Raw genomic sequence first — 23,655 nt, forward strand, 5'->3', positions numbered from 1 at the left:
CCAAATGCCCTCATGGTAAACAGCATTTAACACCTTGAGGAAGTAAGTACTTGCTGATCAATGCTGCTGTAATCTATTCATGATTTGACAAATGCCATATAAAAATGCAGGCGGCAGGACCTGTCAGCACTCCACGCCTTTTGGCTGAGGTATTTCAAAATATTCAATGATTTGATACTACTATAGCCTGTGTCATGTAGGATGGTGCTTCTGCACATAGGGTCAGAGTGATAGGGAAGTGTGGAGGGGATGAGGTCTGCACATGTGTGGAGGCAGAGAGCAGGCAAACAAGGTCCGTGTTGCTGAACTGTGTTGCTGCGGACAACAATCGGGCCCATTTGCCTTTGGTACATCATATTATACGTTCAAATCTATGACGGAATAATGCATTTTAAAACCAATTTTGATCATTCATCTACAAGAGAGAAGTCTTACTTCAGATCCTGAGGTTGTCTCCACTGCTCCATAACAATTGTCTGTGTGACGTCGGTAGGAGCGCCCAGCTGACGAAGCTTTGTGAAGATGTCAATTACAATTTTTCTCAAAACAACAATTGTCTAACAACGAGATCATCAGAAATGGTTGCAGTAATTGCCATTTATTGTGATTTGGACTATATTATAAGTAAAAATGTAATACACATCAAAATAAAGTCAAACCAAAATCATCACAGTTGTTTGATAACTGCATCTACTCCATGTAATTTTTTAAATGTGTATAATGCACATATGAGGGTGGGTTTCACTGCAGTTCAATGTAAATCACTATGAGTAAACAAGAATTGCTGGTAGCAAAGTCTAGTGGAAAAGACTAATGGAAAAATTGTTAGCATGTCATATTTTTCGGTGCCAAGAGGCATTACGAGTTTAAATTAATTTGTTCAACATTACAGAGGGAGAATGCATTTATGATCCATTGAACAAGTAAACCGTGAATAACTCAACGGAATGCTGACAATAATGTCGAAAACCACTGATATCTCGACAGGTAACTCTCCCTTTCATTTTGAGGCATTTTCCAATTTGTGTCTTGAAAATGGCAGGGGTTTACTTGTTGAAATACTGGAGTGTTTGGCAAATTTATCTGGTCAAATTCTCATGAGTAATTAGAGCATACAACACGCTGGGAAAAGCTTAACTTTTCCTTGGGCAATGTGTTGAACATTACAATGTGAATACTTCATAGGTTACATATTCCTAATCAACAAAACCTAGGAAGTTCTCATATACTATGTATGCAGTTGATATGTTGACAAAAACATTTTTAAATGAGTCTTTTTATTATTACTTTTGTTTCAAAGTCTACATTGTAATACCAACTGCTATCTGAGACCATGTTCAAACCATTTGATTCTAATTTAGGATGATAAATTCAAGATTTTTACCCATCTTCACCTCCCTGTCAAAGTCTTATTTCTGAATGTGTGCCCACACTGAAAGGTGATGTTGTCTATTGCTTCATGCAGAAGAATTTCAGAGTCTGTCCGTTATCTTGAATATTTAATTTTTTTCACCACATAGCTTGTAACCAATGAGCAAATTAATTCTATCGGATTATACTGACAGTGATATGTAGGTAAATGCAAAACTGTGTGGCCACATACACATGCAAGAAAGTCAAATTTGTACATTCTGTCACATGACTTTTATAAATTATCAAGATGCATGCAGGAATTTAGCACGAGTCTGGGTTCCATTGCCAGAATATTTTTATTTTTCAGCTAGAGCATGATATCCCCTTTCCAGGTGCTTGTACTTGGTCTTTTCTCTGTAATGGCTGAGTGATAACAGCCACGATAATTACAGTGACCAAATTCGAAGCAAGGTATGGCAAGAATTGTTCAATGAACTGCTTCTTGAAAGTGACAGCATTCATTTCCGAATGGTAGTCACTACTGATTTTCTTATGCCTAAATACAAGTTTGCTCTCAGGAACCAAATCAGAAGAACAGCCAGCATGCAGAATATGTATCAGAGAACCTTTTCCTATGGGAACTTTAAAACTGCCAGTACCATCACTCATTTTCCAGCAGGTATTCATGGAATGATTCCAACTCATCCATGTTTCATCAATGTAATACACTGTAGAGCTACCTCCCCCTCTTGTATCATGCATCTTTATAAGGGATGTGGTTCGTGCTGCTTCTATGTCACTTCTTTCAATTATAAACTCTCTTCTTAACATAACTGAAACCAACGTCTTTTAAAATTCCTTGCATTGACGAAGTGTAACTTTGAGGCCAATTTGCTCAGGCATAATTGTAACAAGTTTTTTTTTTCATGTTGGGTATTCCCTGCTTATATACATTTCAAACATGGAGTGCTTTAAAATATCGTAGTCAAAACCATCCATTAGTGTTACAGGTTTCTTGCAATTTTGATGCTTTCCAGGCAACACGAAAACAAATTTGCCTGAGGTTTCTACAGCCCCGACACTTTTGTTTACTATTCTCTGTTTAGTTCTCTTGCTGACAAACACTTTTGCAGTTCCTTCTTGAGTCTTCAAAAAGTCAAAAATAGAAGTCTTGCTTTTAGATTCACTTTTGAAAAAGTTATAAACTGAGGATGCAAACATCCTTGACTACTACGTCTACATCTACATCTACATGATTACTCTGCAATTCACAATTAAGTGCCTGGTAGAGGGTTCATCGAACCACATTCAAGCTATTACTCTAGCGTTCCATTCTCCGACAACGTGTGGGAAACATCTTTTTGTGAGAGCTCTAATTTCTCTTATTTTATTCTGATGATCATTCCTCCACATGTAGGTGAGCACCAAAAAAGTATTTTCACACTCTAAAGAGAAAGCTGGTGACTGCAATTTCATGAGGAGATCCTGCAACAAGGAAAAATGCCTTTGTTTCAATGATTCTCACCCCAACTCATTTACCATAACCATGGCAGTCTCTCCCCTATTTCATGACAGTATAAAATGAACTGCCTTTCTTTGAACTTTTTCGATCAATCCTATTTGCTGTGGATCCCACACTGGATAGCAATGCTCCAGAAGAGGGCAAAAAAGTGTGGTGTAAGTGGTTTCTTTAGTAGATCTGTTGCATTTTCTAAGTGTTCTACCAATAAATCGCAATCTCTGATTTGCTTTCCACACAACATTATCCATGTGATCGTTGCAATTTAAGTTCTTTATAATTGTAATCCCTAAGGATTTATCTGAATTTATAGCCTTTAGATTTGTGTGCTTTATCCTGGGCCAAACTTCCATCCTCCTGATGGTCAGCTGCCATTGCTTCATTGTCATTGTAAGATTGAAGGAAAAGTAGAAAATCGAGAAGCTGTTCAAAAACAAAGAGCAAATAACAGGGCTCCTGACTGCAGCAGAGATGCCACTGGTTGTGATTGCAGTGTGACTCTGGGTACTCTGCTTTGGGAGACCTAATTTTCCTGACTAAAGCAGTCAGACGAGGTATCACCAACACAATATTGAAAGCACCTGTCCTGGAGGAATGACTGGATAGGAAGCAGCAGACATCCATGTAGTCCCCATTCATGAAGCTGGTGAAAGGTGTTGTACCTCCAAGCAGTCTCATACACTTTTACAAGAACAGAAGACACACCAACCATATAGTTTTTGTGTAAGGATTCCTGTATGATACTTGCCTGGTTTCCATAATTGAATTAATATTGCCTCTTTCCATTGGTGGGGCCCAAGTCCATCTGATTTAAATAAGAAAGGAGCTTGCCTATAGCTCTGGAGTACAGATGATGGAGCATTCCATAGTGAATCTGATCTAGTCCTGGAGCAGCGTCTCTGGCTACAGACAGAGCTGATTCCAATCCCCACATGGAGATTGTATGATGATAGACCTCCACAAGAAGTGGAGTCTCCTCATCTCCACATTCCTAGGGAACATCAGGCACTCAGGAGTTTTTTCAGATGATGCAGAGAGAGAAGAAACTGTTCAGCTAAAAACTGAGTCATGCTTTTAGGCATGTTCAACGAGATTCCATTTCTCAACAAGGCCATAAAGGGAGGTGTACCACCTTTGCCTGAAATCTGCCTTATTGATTCCCAAACTCATGCAGTGAAAGTGGACCGATTAATAGAAGTCTTGAATTCCTTCCAGGAGTTTTTGTTCTGTTCTTTATCACTTGCATTGTTTGTGCTCTCGCACATCTGAGGTCCTAAGATTTTCTGTAGTTGGATGGTGTTTGAATTTCCGCAAAGCTGTGCACTTAGCTCTGATTGCTGAGCGACATTCTTCAATCCAACAAGGAACACGCTGCCGTCTGAGCTGGTTGCTTGACTGGTGTGTGGAATCGAGGGTGCCATCTGAGCTGGTTGCTAGACTGGAGAGTGGAATCGGCGGCAGCTCAGTGGCTCATACAGGTGGTTCATCATATGGCCACATTCCTTTTGTTCGAAGGCACCTGTTGACTGTGTTGCAACCAATTTGCCCTTTGAAGCATCCATCTTTGCAGTCTGCTTTCGGTCAATGCAAATCTGTGGCCACTTCCCACTGAACTGAATTTGCAAGAGCTGGGGAGCAAAACCGAAGGTCAACACCCAGAGATGACCCTGTGGCTGTAGAAAAGTGTCATGTGACCAGAGTTCAAAAGGCAGACAGACTAAATGGACAAAGCACTTGATAATTTCACCCCTGGGGCATGTGGTAACCAAGTCCCACAGCACACTGTGTGCAATGAAATCACTCTTGAGAAGGAATGTGTGGGGAAGTGTGTGGAATAGCTGTCAGTGCATCTACATCCAACAGATCATGAGGTGGAAGATATAAAGAACACTGTGATCTACGCCAGTGTGAGAACTTCCACTGTAACTACTAGTATGGACATTGTAAGAGGGATAGGAAAGGAGTGGTATCAGTCATCTACGAAGACAGCCACCCCTCCCTTAATCCCGTCCCCAGTATCATTGTCCTGCTTCTCAGTGTGGGTGTGGCAGTTTCAACTAGAAGTGCACCTCCATTACTAAGTCGTTTAATGGAAAGTTGGGAAGTTGTGGTAAGGTCTTATGGGAGCAAACTGCTGATGTCATTGGTCCCTAAGCTTATGCACTAATTAATCTAACTTAAACTAACTTACACTAAGGACAACACACACACACACACACACACACACACACACACACACACACACACACACACACACACCTATGCCTGAGGGAGGACTTGAACCTCTGATGGAGGGAGCCGCGCGGACCATGACAAGACGCCTCAGACTGCGTGGCTAACCCACGCGGCAGTTGTTTAATGCTTTTTGAGGACCCAGCAATAGCCGCCAGCCCCTTGTCAATATTGAAAGGGTCTTCCAGAAAGTTTCTTCTGCTCTCTTGATAACAATGAAAGTGTTATGGCAGTCTAGTGCCCTGTTACTATAATTCTGAGACTACTTCATGGGCGGACTGACCATCTGAGATCTCTTTGTTAAATGTGTGTAGGTACTAACTGATGGTACACCTGTCATGTCACAAGTAGATTTCCATTGAGGTTACTTCACAGAATTCAGACGAGTCACTAGGGAGAGAAATGTCAACCTAGGCAGAGTCTCATGTGCCTGAGCAAGCCTGATACAACTGTGGGGCAGCAGGTGCCCCAAAGTTTTCCCGATACAGACTGTTTTACTTCAACAGCCATTCACCCCATCAGCATGAAGCACACCTTAAGGCTGAGGGTTTTTAAACAGAGATGTGTACCCTCCTCACAGTCCAGGCCGTGCAGCCAAGGCCAATGTTCTCCAAAACGCACAATGTTCCACCACTGCACCTAACAATGGTCCCTGAAGTATGCCCAGAATTTATGGTAGAAGAAGTCAGGTGGGGATGGTCAGTCTCCAGTTTGGGAAATATGGGGTCACTGTGCCCATACCCTACCACTGTTGGTGGAGCTCCCTATGGAAAAAACAGTCTTCCCTTCCCCAAGTTGTCGAGTACTCTTTGTCAGGCCCCTCTGCTGAGATCTGTCCAACTTGGATAGCCTTGCCAGTAGCTATGCCACCACTGGCAAAGCCCTCAGCATCATTTAGGCATACAAACCCTCCTGCCTGGCAAAATTAAGGTGCCTATGATAATGCACTATCCCCTGGTAGTGGGTCATCAATGAAAACCAACACTTAATACTAAAGAGAGATTGATAACACGAATACAATTCAAAATACAGATGAATCTGAGTTGTCTCCCAAAAAGAATGAGCCACTGCTGACATACAATACTGCTCAAGCTACAATGGTCGAAGCAGTCTTTTAAGTTCCTAGACACTTCTGAAGTTCTTCAACATTACATGACAAACACTGGCAAAAGGTTGGACGCTATCCTGGGATCTGTCTCTTACCAGATAGCAACTAACAACCACAGTGTACTTCCTGGCAGATTAAAACTGTGTGCACAGGCCATGAGTCGTGCTTGCGTAGCTCAGATGGTAGAGCACTTGCCCCAAAAGGCAAAGGTCCCGAGTTCGAGTCTCGGTCCGACACACAGTTTTAATCTGCCAGGAAGTTTCATATCAGCGCGCACTCCACTGCAGAGTGAAAATTTCATTCTGGAACCACAGCATGATGCACAATACCCAGGATGCAGCAATATATCATAAGCCCAACTTTCAAAAAGTTTGAAGTTGAATGCCTACACATTGGAGATGCAGCTAAATAACTGGAATTTTATTCATGAGCAACTGACAACTACAAATTTATTCTGCTAATAAAGCCTGTATTTTTGCCTGTGGTAACATCAACACTATCTGTAACTAACATAGCCAGTCCCACAAAAACCCACATCATACTACTGAGATGCAGTTGCAATAGCAGTTTTATGTAAATACAATGAAATTAACCTAATGGTTAATTTATCATTTTACAGGAATCCTGTTTGTAAATTTAGTGCAAATCTGGTTACATTATTATTAGAAGAATTTTATATGGTTACAAGTCAATGTTCCATCACTGGGACAGTCCCTGCACATTCTGACCTACTGTAGGCTGGCCATTGCACTCATTATATCTCAGTACTGTATTTTTGCTTGTAAGGATGGATGAAATGTTAAGTCTACAGAATTACAGTAAACATAAAAGAAAAACTGGTCACTCACATTAATTACAATCAAAACATCTCCTATGCACTTGAAAATAATTAGCTGAATAACTGTTAAAAGAGCTGAAAACTTTCAACAACTCACTTGTATGATTTTTTTTACATTTATGTAGGGTTTCATTCAGACAGCTTAACTTCATTACTGTTGAAAAATACACAAATCCTTAAATTAATACTTATGTTAAAAATTAGCATTAGTATCAAGCGCTTCACATATTGTTTGAAACACTGTGCACCACCAAAAGAACTGCATGTGATGGTTTGGAAAGAAAACACACACACACACACACACACACACACACACACACACACACACACACAAATTTTGCAGGAAAAAAATCTCACCAAACGCCCCTTCTCCAAGTTCTTGCAAAAATTTCACGTCTTTCAGTTCATATTCACGTGCCCTCAAGCCTGCTGACACAGTTTCTTCAGCTTCTCTAGTTGCTGGAAGCAACAGGTTCATTTCCATCATCTGGTTGTAGCTGGTGTTACAATTGTTTTTATTGTTTGATTTATTAGGAGAAGAATTTAATGACGATTTGAGAGCAGCAATCTGTCAATAAATGCCAACAAATAACTGGTCAATAAATATCAGCATAATACCACTAAAGCATCTCTTTATAATACCATTCTCATATTACTAACAAACACATGCAATATGTTAGGGTATACTGGTTGAAGACAATGATAACTGATGTGCTTATGGTTGACCATTCTGATCTATGATTCTAGCTTGCTGAACTACATTTAAATGACAAAGTTGTCTTCATCAGGAACTATGAGAGATGGTTTTACACATGCTTGCTGTCTGATCTTAAAAAAAGAATTAGTGTCATGGCGATGCATCACTATTTATACCAGAATCCACAAAATCCACTTATCTCTGCTACAATCTGAACAGCACCAAATTTCTGCTGATAATTCGAATTAAGAGAGCTCAACAATGCAGCTGCTGGCAACTAAATAATATTTCTGGAGAGAACAACTTTACACAGTCACAAAATTCGTAAGCAATACTTGACCCACACCATCAGTAAATCATCCAAATAATCCATCTTCACATAGTTACTCAGCATACAGGGTACACTATACTCTGACATGCCCAATGGGGCAGTAAGCTAATCATTATATTTTGTGTACATTCGAAACTCAGTAGCCCCATCTGAGATTTTTTATCTGCTTTTTACACACTACGATATGACTAGGAACTGTGTTTGTTTTGAGTGGACACAGGGAGAACTGGCTGCAGTCCGTAAACAGCTGGAAGGTGTGCTGGCTACAGTCAACATACTTCTGACTAATGTTCAAAGTTGTGGTGACATCAGGGTGCTGGTGATGAGACCTGCGACACCTTTGGTGCCGCTGGAAGACCCTGGTGACCCAGGTGCAACAGCATCTCCTGATATGCAACATCTGACCGATCCATCCTCACCTGAGAGCAGGTGGCAGCCAGTGGTGAGTTTGCGCGTCACTGCTTGGAAGGCAAAAGTGAGAGCAGATCACGTGGCTGGTTCCCTATGCATTGGCAACAGGTATGAGGTACCACACAGTGTTGATGATAACTCTGAGCCAGCATGCGATGCCTCTCTTGTTGGGCCTGCAGCTGGTTTTCCTGCCCAGTTCGGACAAGTGCAGAGAGTGGTATGCTTGTCATTGGGAGCTCCAGCATTAGGTGAGTAATAGAGCCGTAAAGGGAAACAGCATGCAAGGTGGGAAAGAATGCCAGTGTACATTCACTATGTCTGCGAAGGGGAGGGTCTCGCCTGTGAAGTGGAGGAGGCTCTACCGGCAGCTATCGAGTGGACTGGATGCAACTGGCTGCATACAGTGGCACATCATCCATCGCACACGTCATCAGCTGCCAGCCGCTCATGTTCTGAGGGCATCCTTGGGTCCTTTCGGCAGCTGGCTGATATGGTGAAGGGAACTAGCATTGCACACGGGGTGCAGGCTAAGCTGTCTATTTGTAGCATCGTACCCAGGGTTAAGCACAGTCCTCTAGTCTAGTTTGGAGCAGAGTGGAATGTCTAAACCAGAGGCTCAGACAACTCTGTGACAGTATCGGATGCCAGTTTCTTGACCTCCACTATCAGGTGCAGAATTGTAGGGTTCCCCTTAATATGTCAGGTGTGCACTACATGCATGAAGTGGCTACTAGGATAGTGGAGTGCGTGTGGCATGCACAAATGCTTTTTTTAGGTTAGAGAAACCCTCCCTTGGGATCAAAGACAATTTGCCTGATAAATTAGCCACAATGTCCTCAGAGAATGTTCATCATCGCAGATCAGAAATAGAAAAGGTTAATATGGCTTTAGTAAACTGCAGGAGCATCCAAGCAAAGGTCCAGAATTAGTATCACTTACTGAAGATTATAATGCAAAGACAGTATTAGGAACAGAAATCCGGTTGAAACCAGATGTTAATCGCAACAAATCGGAAGTTCAGATTGGACTATTTATTATAAAGATAGGTGAGTCACCAATGGTGGCAGCATCTTTATTGTAGTAAAGAATTAGATAAAATCTAGCAAGGTTGTCATGGATTCTGACTGTGAATTAATGTGAGTGAAGTTAAGTATCAAAGTTCGGTTTAAAATGGTAATCGGATGCTTTTATAGACCGTATGGGGTCAAGAGCTCTAGTGGTAGAGCGATTCAGACAGAACTTTCAGAATATCATTAATAATTTTCCTGATCATGCTGTTGTAATAGGGGTGACTTTTGAGAGTGTCATGCTACCAAAACTTGCGCCAGAGACAGAGATTCATGTAACTCTGTTCTGGATGTCTTGCCTGAAAATAACTTTGAGCAGATAAGATAGGCAACCTACTTGTGAGGGTAATGTTTTAGGCCTCCTGGCAATAAATAGACCTGAACTTATTGAATCAGTTAACCTAGAGGATGGTATCAGTGATCATAAGGCTGCAATAGCATCTATGACAACAGGTTTTACAATGCATGAGCAACAAAGGGTACCTAGCAACTGGAAGAGAGTACAGGTCATTCTCATTTTAAAGTAGGGCTCTAGGGCAGATGCAAACAATTATAGACTAATATCGTTGACGACAATCTGTTGCAGAATTATGGAACAGGTTCTATGCTAAAAGAATTATGACTTATTTGGAGAATGAAATTCTCCTCTACAAAAATCAACATGGATTCTGCAAACAGAGATCCTTCTTATGCCACCACTGTCACTCCTGCTACAGTTCCATCAGCTGCAACACTTACAGTCAGCTCTCAGAGTTGAAGGACCACACCTGCCCCCTTGATGGTGGGGGACACTTCACTCCCTGTTGCTCCTGCTCCATCTACTTCAGGAGCAACATCCCCCCCCCCCAAACCATCGGGGACATCAGTTCCCCCTTCCCAGCCGGAGAAGCGTAAGACTTCTTCGGCTCCTCTCGCCAGGAAGGGGTCCCTTGGGGACCTCCCTTTGCAAGTTCAGACCAGCAGAAAAGCGGATACCCGCTAGTGGCTGAAACAACCACCAGTTGCTGGTCGTAGGGCCTCACGGTCGTCGTCCGTCCCTGAGACTGACCCAGGGAAGCCCTCTCAGCCAGAACCACTGAAGGCACAGTGCGAGAAACAGAAGAAGAAAAAGGTTCCCAAGAATCCCAACCCTACATTGCGGTGGCATCCGACCCACCGCTTCCTACAAGCTCAGTATCTGAGGATGAGGTCGAGATTCTGGCGTCTGCTGAAGACCTGGATCTCGCCGGTCCCTCAGACACAATGGATGTCACTCGCGCGGGTACTGAATCAGTGGCAACAAGTGACCCAGTAGCGTAAACTGCCTCCCCAGTCCCTTCACACCTTTCTCAGCCATGGACAATACCATCCTCCAGTGGAACTGCAGCGGTTTCTTCAACCATCTAGCTGAGCTCCGACAACTTCTCAGCCTTCACCCTTTCCACTGTATTGATCTACAAGAAACTTGGTTTCCGGCAATGCGAACACCCGCCCTCCGTGGCTATCGGGGTTATTATAGGAACCGGGCAGCTTATGAAAGGGTATCTGGTGGCGTCTGCATCTATGTCCTTCACTCCCTTGACAGCGAGTCTGTCCCTCTACAAACACCTTTAGAGGCTGTCGCTGTTTGGGTGTGGACGCCACAGGCTGTTACTATCTGCAGTCTTTATCTTCCACCGGATGGTGATGTCCCACAGCATGTCCTGGCTGCACTGATAGCCCAATTACCGCCAACTTTCCTGTTACTGGGCGACTTCAACGCCCATGACCCTCTGTGGGGTGGGTCAGTGGCAAAAGGTCGAGGAAGCACCGTTTAGCATGTATTGACACAGCTCGACCTTTCCATTTTAAATGATGGTGCCTTCACACATTTCAGTGTGGTGCATCGCACGTACTCAGCCATTGACCTTTTGATCTGCAGCCCTAGCCTCTTACCGTCTGTCCAATGGAGTGTGCATGATGACCTGTGTGGTAGTGACCACTTTCCGATCTTTCTGTCACTGCCACAGCGTCACTCTTCTGGGCCCCCTTGCACGGGATGAAGCCGTTCAAATTTCCGCTTGGCCTCAGTGTAGATCAGTCGATCCAGGGTCTTTTATTCCATTATTTTCTGTTCCTTCTGTAGAATCTTACAGTCCGGCGAGCAAGGGGGATGGTGCTCTCCGCAGTTGACACAGATGGGAGGCGGGTCACATGGAGTATCAGGATGGGATGGACGACCACAATCACAACACATGAAGCTGGAAGCACAGCGGGAAGATATATGGCCGAACTTCCAACACTTGAAGCACCGCATCGGGGGAGGGATAAATGGCTTGAAATCACAAAGGTAGACCATCACCTTGACCTTCTCAGGAAATGTGTCACCCTCAAAGGCTAAGATGAAGGCACCGGTGGCAACTTTATGATCCCTCGGACCCTGGTGGACGTGCCGGACGAAATGGACACCTCGTCGCTCTAAGTCATCGGACTGTAAAAGGAGATCCCTGTGGAAAATAATGCCCTGGACCATATTTAAGCTTTTATGGGGAGTGATAGTAACTGAAACATTCCCCAGCTTCTTACAAGCGAGCAAGGCCCGTGACTGGGCAGACGATGCTGTTTTTATCAAGACTGAACCGGACCGCATTTTGGACAAGCCCTCCGCCTCCCTGAACTTGTCCTGTAGATGCTCTACAAAGAACTGAGGCTTCACAGATACAAAGGATTCCCCATCAACTCTGGTACAGACGAGATACTGAGGCGAATACGTTTCACTGTCATTCATATCCTTTCGTTCCTCCCATGGTGTGGCCAGGGAGGGGAAAGATTTGGGGTCATACACATTAGCTTTAAAATGAGCCCTCGAATGCTTAGAGACTGCTGGTGGCTGGCCACCAGCAAGAGATGATGTGCCACGCTTCATTGTGTGTCATCCACCCTGATGCCACCTACTCCGACCAAGGGCCCTCCCCATGGGCACCACCCAGCCACAGCAAGGGCCACCTGGCAGGATGGCCCTTGCCGGGAGTCCTGATGCCCCAAGGAGATGGGCATCTACTCCTTGGCATACATGGGGAGTAAATGGCGCAGGCATCAGCAGAGCGATCCCTGTGTTGTCAGGGGGGCTACAACCAACAGGGTACATGGCGGCCCCATCACAACGGACTGGCTACCGTGCTGGATATTAGGTGACATGTAGTCCATGGTCGCCGTCAGTGCAGAAAGTGGCACTGCACTTCGCATGGCAGAAAGTACACACAGGAACATATCCATGCCCAAGAGATGGAGAGCAGGCAGGACTGCAATGCAACAACGAATAAGCTGGTGAAAGGTCGGACCGCAAGATTGACACAATGCACCAAGTAAGGCGCCCTTCCCCAATCGGCTCACTCTTCGGAAGAATTTTGAGATATGGAGGTCAAAAACGACAGGGGACCATCACATAAGACTGAAACTTTTGAGACTCCTTTTAGTCGCCTCTTACGACAGGCAGGAATACCACAGGCCTATTCTAACCCCCGAAACCACAGGCGGGTGCACAGTTCAGGAAATGTGTTATTCAGAGACTGGGATCATGTCTGATACATTGAATTTATGATCCATCATGTTGCAGGTACATTTTCCATTGCTGCTTTAAAGTCACATCTTCCAAAAATGCCCGTGGGTCTTCTATTAGCTGTCATGTGATTTGGCACAATCACAGGTCCTATTACCATGTCATCAACCATACCACACCAGACGCTCACTGAGAACCTAACTTGGAATCATGTTTCCCTAGTGTTATGTGGGTTATCCATTGGCCATGTATGAGAATTGTGGGTGCTCATGATAGTATTGCATGTAAATGTAGCCTCACCTGTAAACAAAGTTAGTTCGACTGATTGATTGATTGATTGAGGGTGGGGGGTTTATTGAACTAAATGTAAATAAAGTGACTCTGTGTACAGCCGACCATTCACACATTTGTCGTCTGCTTACTGAGTCACCTGGATGTAGATGTTGCATGCGCAGCATGTGGAATGGATACAACCCCTTGCACCAGCCTCACATTTGTAGGATATCAAGCTGATGGCTAATGTGCCATGTTCTGGTGTTGGGACTCCATTGTACATTGCAATGTCATCCTTTTCCTCAATTGACTGGATGGCCTCACGGTCTGACATTACACATAAACTGGGTAGTGTTCCAGATTCAAATAATGTTTGAAAAACCCTGGGAAATACCCTGACACAGGGGGTTCATCGATTAGGGACATATCTCTGATATTTTTCCAAAGCCGCACAGGCACTGTCATTACAGTACCCACACACAAACAACATGTCTGCATAGTCTGCATGGGTGAACACATGCAGCATGTTGGCATTCACAGACACAACTGACTTAATGAAGCACCACTCAAGCACGACATGCACATGACCTTATGATGGCTTACTGACCCAATCCACGACAGCACATTGGGTGTGCTTGCAGCTGTTGCCACAGTATGTCGTCACAGTGCTGCCACCTGCCAGAGAACCCCCATACCTCTTGTAGGATGGATCACTCATCTGACCCACCATTATTCTGTTCACCATAGAGCCTACACAGCATTTTCCCAAACCTCATCAGTCCTTCTCCTTCACCCCCCTTCCTTCCCCTTCAAACCTTCTGCCAGATGAATAAGCCACTGGCTCTGAAAGCTTACAAACTTTAATACCTTTTATATGTGTGTTCTCCTGCCAGTGCTTGGTGAGTAGATATTTTTATAAACGTTAATATTCATACAGCTTTAGGTATACATTACTAGCTTTGGAAACTTTATGCTAATTATCTTAATTACAGGCAAAAAATGTGAATCAGAAAATTCTGAGTGCACCACATAAAAGGTAATTCAAAATCTTTTCAGAATATCATATTGTATGTCAATCTATTGTTAATTTAAACAGCCAGTAGAATACTTGTTATGATTAGACTTATGTTATTGCTACTGTATTGAATGGCACATCAGCATATTCATTTTGATGCGTTTCCATTAAATGTAGCTTGTATAGTTTGAATGTTGAAACAGAAATTACTTACTGGTGAGGTGCAAGAGTAAGTGGCCATGGCATATGGTGAGAATGGTGAACACACCGCTAACTGTGTGAAGGGATAAGAGTATTGGTAGCTTTCAATGAAAATGCTGTGTCAGTCAGAGCAGCAGTTAAACCTGAAGTGTTAGCCAATCATTGTTGAACAGATTTACACACTTTCACAAAGAGAGAGTTATATAGTTCATAAAATTTTGAGTTAAGGCTTAGGACTGGAAGAATTTTTAAAAAATCTGTTATGTTCTGAACTCAGAATTTGGATTGTGTGATGCTACTTTGGACTTAAAACAAGCAGTCAAAATTTCAATTAATATCCAATGGCCCCACAATTAATTACTCACTAGCAGTAGTTCACTGTTTTGTTCTGACTGAATAATTTATTGTACTGAAGATTGACTCATTGTTTATCACCTGAAGTCAATTCAGCCACAAGCCTAAATTTCAGTTATTTTAAATTACAGGTTAAGTAGTTGCAGGTACTAAGTTTTCAGTACCATACAGCAACACCATATGCAAGGGGCAAAACCCTTGACTATCATAAGGCACAGTTTATCACTGAACATACACTGTTACACTGACCTCTCAGCAAGTTGCCAAACAATGTTTTACTACAGGGTGTAATACTTAACACTACAGTTAGCATGTCACAAATCAACAAAGGTAGGGAAAATGTACAATGTGCAGTTACAATTTCTTTGTTTCAGTTTATCTGTGGACTACTACTACTACTACTACTACTACTACTAAACAAAATTCCTACAACTAATGCCAGAGAAAGAAAGTCTTTGATAATTTGTTAAACAGCACTGAAAAACAATTTATCTATTTTGCTCTCATAAATGTGTTTAATAATGCATTCATACACAAAAATACATTAATTATATAAAACATATTTACCTTAATACCTTGCGGTTCATTGAAATTTTGATTTGTATTGGATCTTGGCGACTGACGGAGACAGAAACAATACAGCAAAAATGCTATGATGATGATGACAAATGCAACTGAAGCTATGGTTATGTATAGCCACAAGCTTTGCACTGCAAGAAAAATCAATGAATTAAACAACAGTTTCAAGAAAGTTTGGTAATTTCTCATAACAGTAAAGAGAAGCAGCATACCGCATTGAGGAATATCACATGGCTCTTTTCTAAACTGTTCATCATTAACAATGAAGCACCAAGGTTTGGGTTCCACCCCACCAGGATTTCTGCAATAATTGTGCCCACCACCTATTTCTGGATGATCAGAAGATTTATAACTGAACTGATGACTCCACAATGAGCAACGACCTATAGAGGTGGTCTCCGCTACTCCTCGATATGACTCGCCACGACCCCAATAGCAGGTTTCACCTAAAAATTGAAAATTAACCAAATATGCACTCAATTCACATGAAAAGCTAAGGAAATCACAAGCTTAAAGAATTCTTTCAAAGTTTTAATAACAAAACATTAATCTATACTTATCTGAGCTACAGTTTACATTTTGAAGATAATAATTTTGTTTCCTTAAACAATGCAAAAATGAAAACGACTAATAACCCAGTCAACAGAAGAAAGTAAATCACAAAATGAAGGGAAATTCAAAGAGATACAAATAACACAGCCCAGCGAAAAAAAAAAATTTTAACTTTTTTTACCTTGATAGCTGATATTTACAGATTTTTTGGAGCTGGATCCAAATCTACCTTTAGTTTTTTTGTATCACCCATAGTTCTCAAGCAATATGCTTTTTATTATTTAGTATAAAAATTTTATGCTATACGGTAAATGGGGAAATTAATGAAACGCTTTGTTACAACATAAGCATGGTTTGTATTTATAGTAAGGTACTTAAAATAATGAAATGTGTTAATAGAGGTTTCACTTGTCAGCTGGAATTGGTTTGTATTTTCTTTTTCTTTTTTCTTTGATGCTTCTTGTGTAGCTTTTCCTTTGATGAGTCACTTGCTGAACTTCTCGGTGAAGTAACGAACAGTAGTCCCCCATCTTGTTGGTGTTCCAGTGGCATTGGCAGCATTTTTCCATAAATTTAATGTCCTGGTGAAAACACACTCCTTGTTCCTAACTAACATCTCCCATATTGTCCAGGAAGTAATCAAGGTGACAGTTCAAAAAGTGAACTTTCATACTCATTAAACATCCTAAAGTTTCAAACTTATTTAACATTGTAGCTATAAGAGAAACATATTCTGGGTCTTTTTCACGTCCTAAGAACTTTGTAACAACTTGCTTGAATGATACCCATGCTTCTTTCTTATTTAAGGTCGTTGTGGATCCAAAGTTAACATCAAACATCAATTTTCTAATGTCAGGTCTGACAAAGATGCCTTCTTTTAGTTTAGCTTTTGAAAGGTGTAGAAACTTTTGGCAGAGATACTTAAAACATGGTCCATCTTTAGGCAAAGCCTTTACAAACTGTTTCATTAGGCCTAACTTTATATGTAGAGGTGGTAAGAGTATGTTTTTTTGGATATACAAGGTTTTTGCATACAAAGTTCTTCTCACCAAGTTTTAAAGACTCCCTCACAGGCCAGTTCTTTCTGCACCAGTGTTGATCCCTAGCCCTACTGTCCCTTTCACACAAGAAACATGGAAATTTGGTAAACCCACCTCGCTGAGCAAGGAGCATGCATGTTACTTTTAAATCACCACATATCATCCAACCACGAGCAGAATAGCCTATTTTATTTAGCACTATTTCTAGGTTTTCATAGCTTTCTTTCATATGTACAGAATGTCCAGCAGGTATAGATGCATACATGTTACCACTGTATAATAAAACAGCCTTTAAACTAGTTTTGAATGAATCAATAAACAGCCTCCAGTTTTCCTTTTTGTATTCAATACCAAACCCATTCATCAGACCAGGAATGTCTGAGCAGTACACTAAATCACCTTCTTGTTGAAAAAAATTGGAAAACTGCTGCTCTCCCTTTCTATACATGCATATGCTGGCTCTAATTGCCAAAAGTTCTTTTCTTTTAATCTAGAGCCAAGCAATTCAACTTTTTCTTTCATTAAGCCCAGATCCCCAACCAAATTGTTAAGCTCAGCCTCAGTAAATTATTTGGGCTCTAGACTTTCTGTATTACAATGGAATTCTTCATCATCATCTGGTTCATCTAAATCACATTGTACATCAGAAAATACTTCTGTTGGAATAGAATTTAAATTGTCTGTTGTTTCAGGAACTGGCAAATCTACACCATGCCCTACTGGTTGGACGGCGGACGGAAGGTTAGTGTAGCTTATTACCTTCTTGTTTTTCAAATTATGACCAGTAATATCAACACTGTAAATGTAGCAATCATCAGAATGATTTCTTGGCTCCCTCCATATCACAGGAACAGCAAATCTAAAGGCCTTTTTCTCCTTTTTGGACCATTTTCTCAGATCTTCAACACACACATAACATACCTTATGCGGCACCCAAGATTTATCTCGATCACCAAGTTTAGATCCAAAGTATGATAAATAAACCTTTTTCACAAAGTCTGTAATGTTTCTTTGGTGCTTTTTAATCACAAATTTGCCACAAATATAACAAAAACTGTCAGCAGAGTTTTTACAACCACAATTAGACATTGTACTTAGCACATGAACAGGAAAAGGGAAAGTAAGGTTAGGTTCATTACACCACCTTTTTACATTATTTTAACTATATAAAAACTTAAATTCTTTAAAAAATCACTTAATTTAATAAATCGCTTAATTTAATAAATTTAACAGTAAAATAGTGAAGAAATGGTGGGTGATACAGTTTAAGTATCATATTTGGATTTACCACTCTAAAAAACATTAGAATAAGGTATTTTCAGCAAAAAAGTTCTTCCATCATTGGCCTGTGCAATTAAACAATTTTGTGCACTGTAGAAAAGTTGTCTGAGGGCAATCTTCATTGAAGAACTCTTCACTTTGGGTTGAATTTTGTAAAAATTCCAATGGGTGAAATAAGTAACTTACAGTCTCCTGCTATCTTTAATTACTTCTTTTTCATTTTTTCTCATCAAAGGTATGGTAACCCCGACAAAATAGTACCTGGGCCCCACGGCTGGGGGTTGTGCTTAGGGCTAATAACCCTCTCATGCAGAAACAAATTGTTACAAATCTCTTGTTCATGTATCAGGATGATTTATGAAACAACCCTCTACAACAACATGGTAAATGAAAAATAGACTTCGGAAGCAGTACGTGGAGTGCAAAGAGTCTGTGGAAACTTGGGCATATGTGAAGAATACAAGATGAATTAGAAAAGTACAATGTAAACATAGCTGCAATCCAAGAAATAAGACTTCCTCGAGATTACACACACACAACCTTGGACAGTTTAAACAGTGATCAGGGAAATTAATGAAAGAATATGCTCCATATGAATGAAAGGCTGATCGTCTCTATTGACAATGTTCATGCACCTACAGGCAACAACGAAGATGCTGTAAAATACAGTTACTATGAACCACTATAGAATGTGCATGACAGCCTATTACAACACAACATCAAAATCGCATTGATCATTGACACCAAGGTAGCAAAAGAGAAACACTTGCTACTGACAATATGCCACAATAACATGCACAAGGAAACCAATAAAAATGGACTCAGAATTATCTCGTACACTGAATCAGAAAGCATGGCTATTAAAGCACAACAAAGAGACATGGTATTCAGTAGATGGAATGACAACAAACCAAATAAACCACATATTAATCTAAAATAGGCATAAAATGCCATTAGTAATATAAATATGTACCGAGGCACCAACAAAATCTCTGACCGTAACTTGGTGCTTGCATCTGTGGAAGGAAAACTGAAAACAAATCACAGAAAACACTAAGGATTTGCAGTGCAGTATTAAGTTCAACCACTGATGGACAATTCTGAAACTTTTGGGTCTAGGGAACGAAAACTGAATCTAATATAATCCAATCTCTGTCATAACTTGAAGTGAGCAACAGATTTACAGTATCTGATAAAACAATAGAAAAAGTGAATAATAGTGAAATTAAATACATAAATGGACTTTGGATGGACTTCAAGAAATTGATTCAAATGTCAGTCAAAAACGCATTACCAAAAGTAGAATGAAAGAGAAAGAAATGGTTCAATTATATATGCCACCCAGCAGTAAAAACTAATGTCACAGCCAGGAAGGCATGGCTACATAACAAGGGGAAAAAAGAATAAGAACTGGACTACAGGGAGACACAGAAAAGAACAAGTAAGACTCTGGAAACAGAAAAATGCTGTACCTGGAACACACTGTAAAAAGTATTGAGAACAACCAGAAAGGAAACAATATCTGCGGAGTACACTGCACTGTAAATGACATCAGGAAGGAATATCAACTGTGGACAGCAGTTCATGACAATAATACTAACATTGAGTGCTGGATCAAATGATATATTATAGGCTCGGAAAAAATATTTTGATTACTAATTGAACTGCCCAGAACAGGAAAACAAATTGGTGAAAACTGGCCCCTCCCAACAACTGAATCTCTTGTAAATGACCCAATGTATGGAAAGGCAACCAAACTGCAAAACAACTGAAACTAACAGAATACGAATGAGATGAATGGAAGGAAACCATCATTGCCCCTATACATAAAAAAGGAAATAAGTGAAACTACAGGAATTACACAGGAATCTCCCTAATAACAACATACAAATTACTGTCACATTTAATATTACAAAGACTCACAACCTATACCAAGAACATAATAGGGAACTACCAGAATGGATTTTGGAAAAAACTGAGCAAGAAGAGACAGCATATTCTGCACCAAGCCCACTGCAAATTTATGGGAACGCAACCAAAATATCCATTAACTGTTCACTGACTTGCATAAGGCCTACTTTGAGAGCAACTCCAGACTGGAACAAGATGATGCGCTATCTCCACATATTTTCAACCTTGTCATGGAAAATGTAGTTAAACCAAATAAGCAACAAGTGGAAACATCAAAGATAACCAACTAAATATACTGGCCTATGAAGATGAAATAGTTCTAGGACAAAATAACAGTGGTGGATCTGAAATGCTGCTCAAGGAAGTAAATGAAACTGACTTGAAAACAGATTCAAAAATTAATGAAGAAGAAACAGAAACATGGTCATACAAAGGGAAAACATGACTACATAACAATGTCATGATCTTCATATAGAAAACCGTGCTTTCAAGAGCACTCCCAACTTCAAATACCTTGGTGTAAATATAAATGACTGCAAAAGAAGAAAAGTCTAATACCAAATAGATGATGAAACGCAAACAAAGTTTACTCTTACTTCCAAAAATTTCTATCCTCCAAATTCCTGACTGGGAAAACCAAGCTGAAACTGTACAACAAAAGCATCATGCCAGTACTGCTGAATTACATGGCAAAACAGAGCATGACCAAAAAAGAAGAGCAATAGCTCCCAATCTTTAAAAATAATAAATACACAAAATTTCTGAGCAGACATTTGGCCAAGCAACACCAATATGAGTATCTGAGTTAGCCAACCAATCCTTGGTAGTGAACAGCATCACAGCAAGATGTTTGCAATGGGCACGTCATGTTGTCAGACTGGTCCCTGACATAATAGCCCGTCAGACATATGACAAAGATGGAAGGCTGATGGTCACCTGGATGGCCAAGAAGTAGATGACAATATAAGGTACTTCAGACTGCAGAGTGGTGGGTATCACTGGATGGAAGGAAGCAGTGCACCACTGGAAGAACTGGAGATAGATAAATAGACAGATAAATACAACAAAGTGGGACTGTCATGTCCCAAACACGCCAATGGAGTGAGCAAGCTTGTATAATTACTGTGGTGTAAAATTTTGGTCAAGATAACATACTGTGCTAACATCACAAAATACACTGGAGCACAACACAATCTATAGCTTCAGAAAATCTCTTTTTGTTCTATCATTCATATTGTATAATATGCAAGACAGGTGAAATTATGTTACCACATACATAGCTGTGGCTGCATTCTTCATAATACACTGATATTTATTAGTTAAATGCTCTTTAAAAGGCACAAAAAAGATTTATGTAACAGTGACACATAAAGCATGTGATGTACATACATTTCATGCCAGAATGAAAACATTCAGAGACCTTGCAACAACTCATGTGGGCAGAGGTGACTATAGTGTGTGTGTGTGTGTGTGTGTGTGTGTGTGTGTGACAGAGAGAGAGAGAGAGAGAGAGAGAGAGAGAGAGAGAGAGAGCATCTGGCATACAGCTTCAAAATGTAAGGAAACTGTAGGACCAGTTGGTTGGTCGGTTGGTTGCTGGGGGTTTAAGGGATTAAACAGCGAGGTCATCAGTCCCTCAGTCAAGTGGTGGGTCATCTGGAATTATTCACGTCATATAGAAATTTGATTGAATTATGGAAGTATGTGCGAGTGGTAAAATCAAGGCACTGAAAGCAACACTGATGCCAGAGTTGATAAATAATTTAAAGAGAGGTAAAAGTATATGGTCTGGGACAATACGCAGGTCAGAGAGCAGATGAGGGTACCCCCAGGTCTTATCTGTGGTGAGAGAAACCTCCCCACATCCTACTCCCTGTCAACCTAATCAAGGGCTAAGACAGTTATAAATGAAAGAATACCTTCTAGCCAGGAGATTTGCAACAGTAAAAGTGAGAAGGCTAAAAACATTATGAACATCAGAGAGACCAACAATAGTAAAATAAGACAACAGAAATAATCAGATCACCAGGCAAGTGGGGGCAGACAAAAACAGTATGTAGCAGGAAAAAGGGATAATCACATCTAAATGCAACAATAACATAGTAAAAGAGGAATGACAATGGCAGGGGAGGTAAGATCAAGGGTTGTCCAGACCCAGCACATGACAGAAGACGCCATAGCCCCACCTCCCCCACCCCCATCCTGAACTGAAAGTAAAGTCTGATTTAAACTAGTTGTCACTTGATAGGCAGCAGACTGAACCGCTCCCACCATCTACACATCAAAGGGAGCCTGGCACTATCGGCTCCAACAGTGCTGCCACTTATGATGCATTGCATAAAGAACACTGCCAGCCACTCTTCAGTGAGCCACTGTAGTAAGAGATTCAGGCAACTTTTAGCTTTTCATGTAGTCAAAACAGGAGTAAGATCAAGGCTGCCCACTCCTAGGACACTCCAAAAATGTGTTGAACACAGTTTGATTTTAGGCAGTCAGTCATGTGAAGATGTGTGTTCCTTGAAGCAATCCCAAAATATTACAGACTGGCACTGGCATTTTGTTAGTGAATCATTAGGGGAAAATTTTGATGATATTGTTTAGCTTGATGAAACATGGGTGCATGTAGGGCCCAGTTTCAGAAAAGGCTGGATAGACAATACCATCAGCAGTAGTATGGCAGCTCTGAACAGCAAAGAGAATAATTGCAGCACATGCTGGAAATTCAAGATATTTCATTTCTAATTGTCTGTTGTTATTCAGATGAGACATCTGACCACCACAGCACTTTTCTGAAATGTTTTGAAGACTGTGCTTCCAAACCTAAAAAAAAAAAAAAAAAAAAAAAAAAAAAACTCTACAATTGTTACAGATGACACGCCATATCATTTGGTTTGTACAAGATATGGTGCCCACAGAGATAATGAAGGAAAACAACATTTTTTGAGAAATGTAACAAACTGATTGACAGTAATTTGGTAAATGCAGAATTATTAGAACTTGTGTTGCAACACAAGCTCAAGTATCAAGTTTACCTTGTGGATGAAACAGAAAAAAATAAATAAATTTGGGGCATAAAGCGCTTATATTGCCTCCCTACCATTGTGACTTCACTGCAATAGAATTCATTTGGGCTAAGACTAAATGACATATAACTACAGAGAATAAAAAAAGTATTTTTTCTGAAGTAGAACATATTTATAAGGAGGCAGTTGATAAAAACACTAAAAGACTGACACAAAGTAGTGACAAATGTGAACTGGGTGATGCAGGAAGCAGGAAACAATGAAGGTGTATACAACAGTGTATCAAAACTTGATTATATATCTCACTATAAGCAGCGACACCAATAGTTCCACTAACTTTGACTCCGAATTAA

At 40.8% G+C, this 23,655-nt stretch overlaps 1 protein-coding gene across 1 annotated transcript in view; it reads right to left on the reverse strand.

Annotated features, from left to right (window-relative positions):
- LOC126469809 (tyrosine-protein kinase transmembrane receptor Ror-like) overlaps window positions 1–23,655 on the reverse strand; it is a 127,169-nt gene that overhangs the window by 44,434 nt on the left and 59,080 nt on the right. The window contains exons 5-7 of the mRNA XM_050097074.1: window positions 15,708–15,941; window positions 15,484–15,626; window positions 7,408–7,618 (exon numbers count right to left, since the gene is read on the reverse strand). Of these exons, the coding sequence (XP_049953031.1) occupies window positions 7,408–7,618; window positions 15,484–15,626; window positions 15,708–15,941 (588 nt within the window). The remainder of the gene's footprint in view (window positions 1–7,407; window positions 7,619–15,483; window positions 15,627–15,707; window positions 15,942–23,655) is intronic.

This window comes from Schistocerca serialis, chromosome 3 (genome assembly GCF_023864345.2).
Source record: "Schistocerca serialis cubense isolate TAMUIC-IGC-003099 chromosome 3, iqSchSeri2.2, whole genome shotgun sequence".
In the NCBI taxonomy this organism is placed as follows: Eukaryota; Metazoa; Arthropoda; class Insecta; order Orthoptera; family Acrididae; genus Schistocerca; species Schistocerca serialis.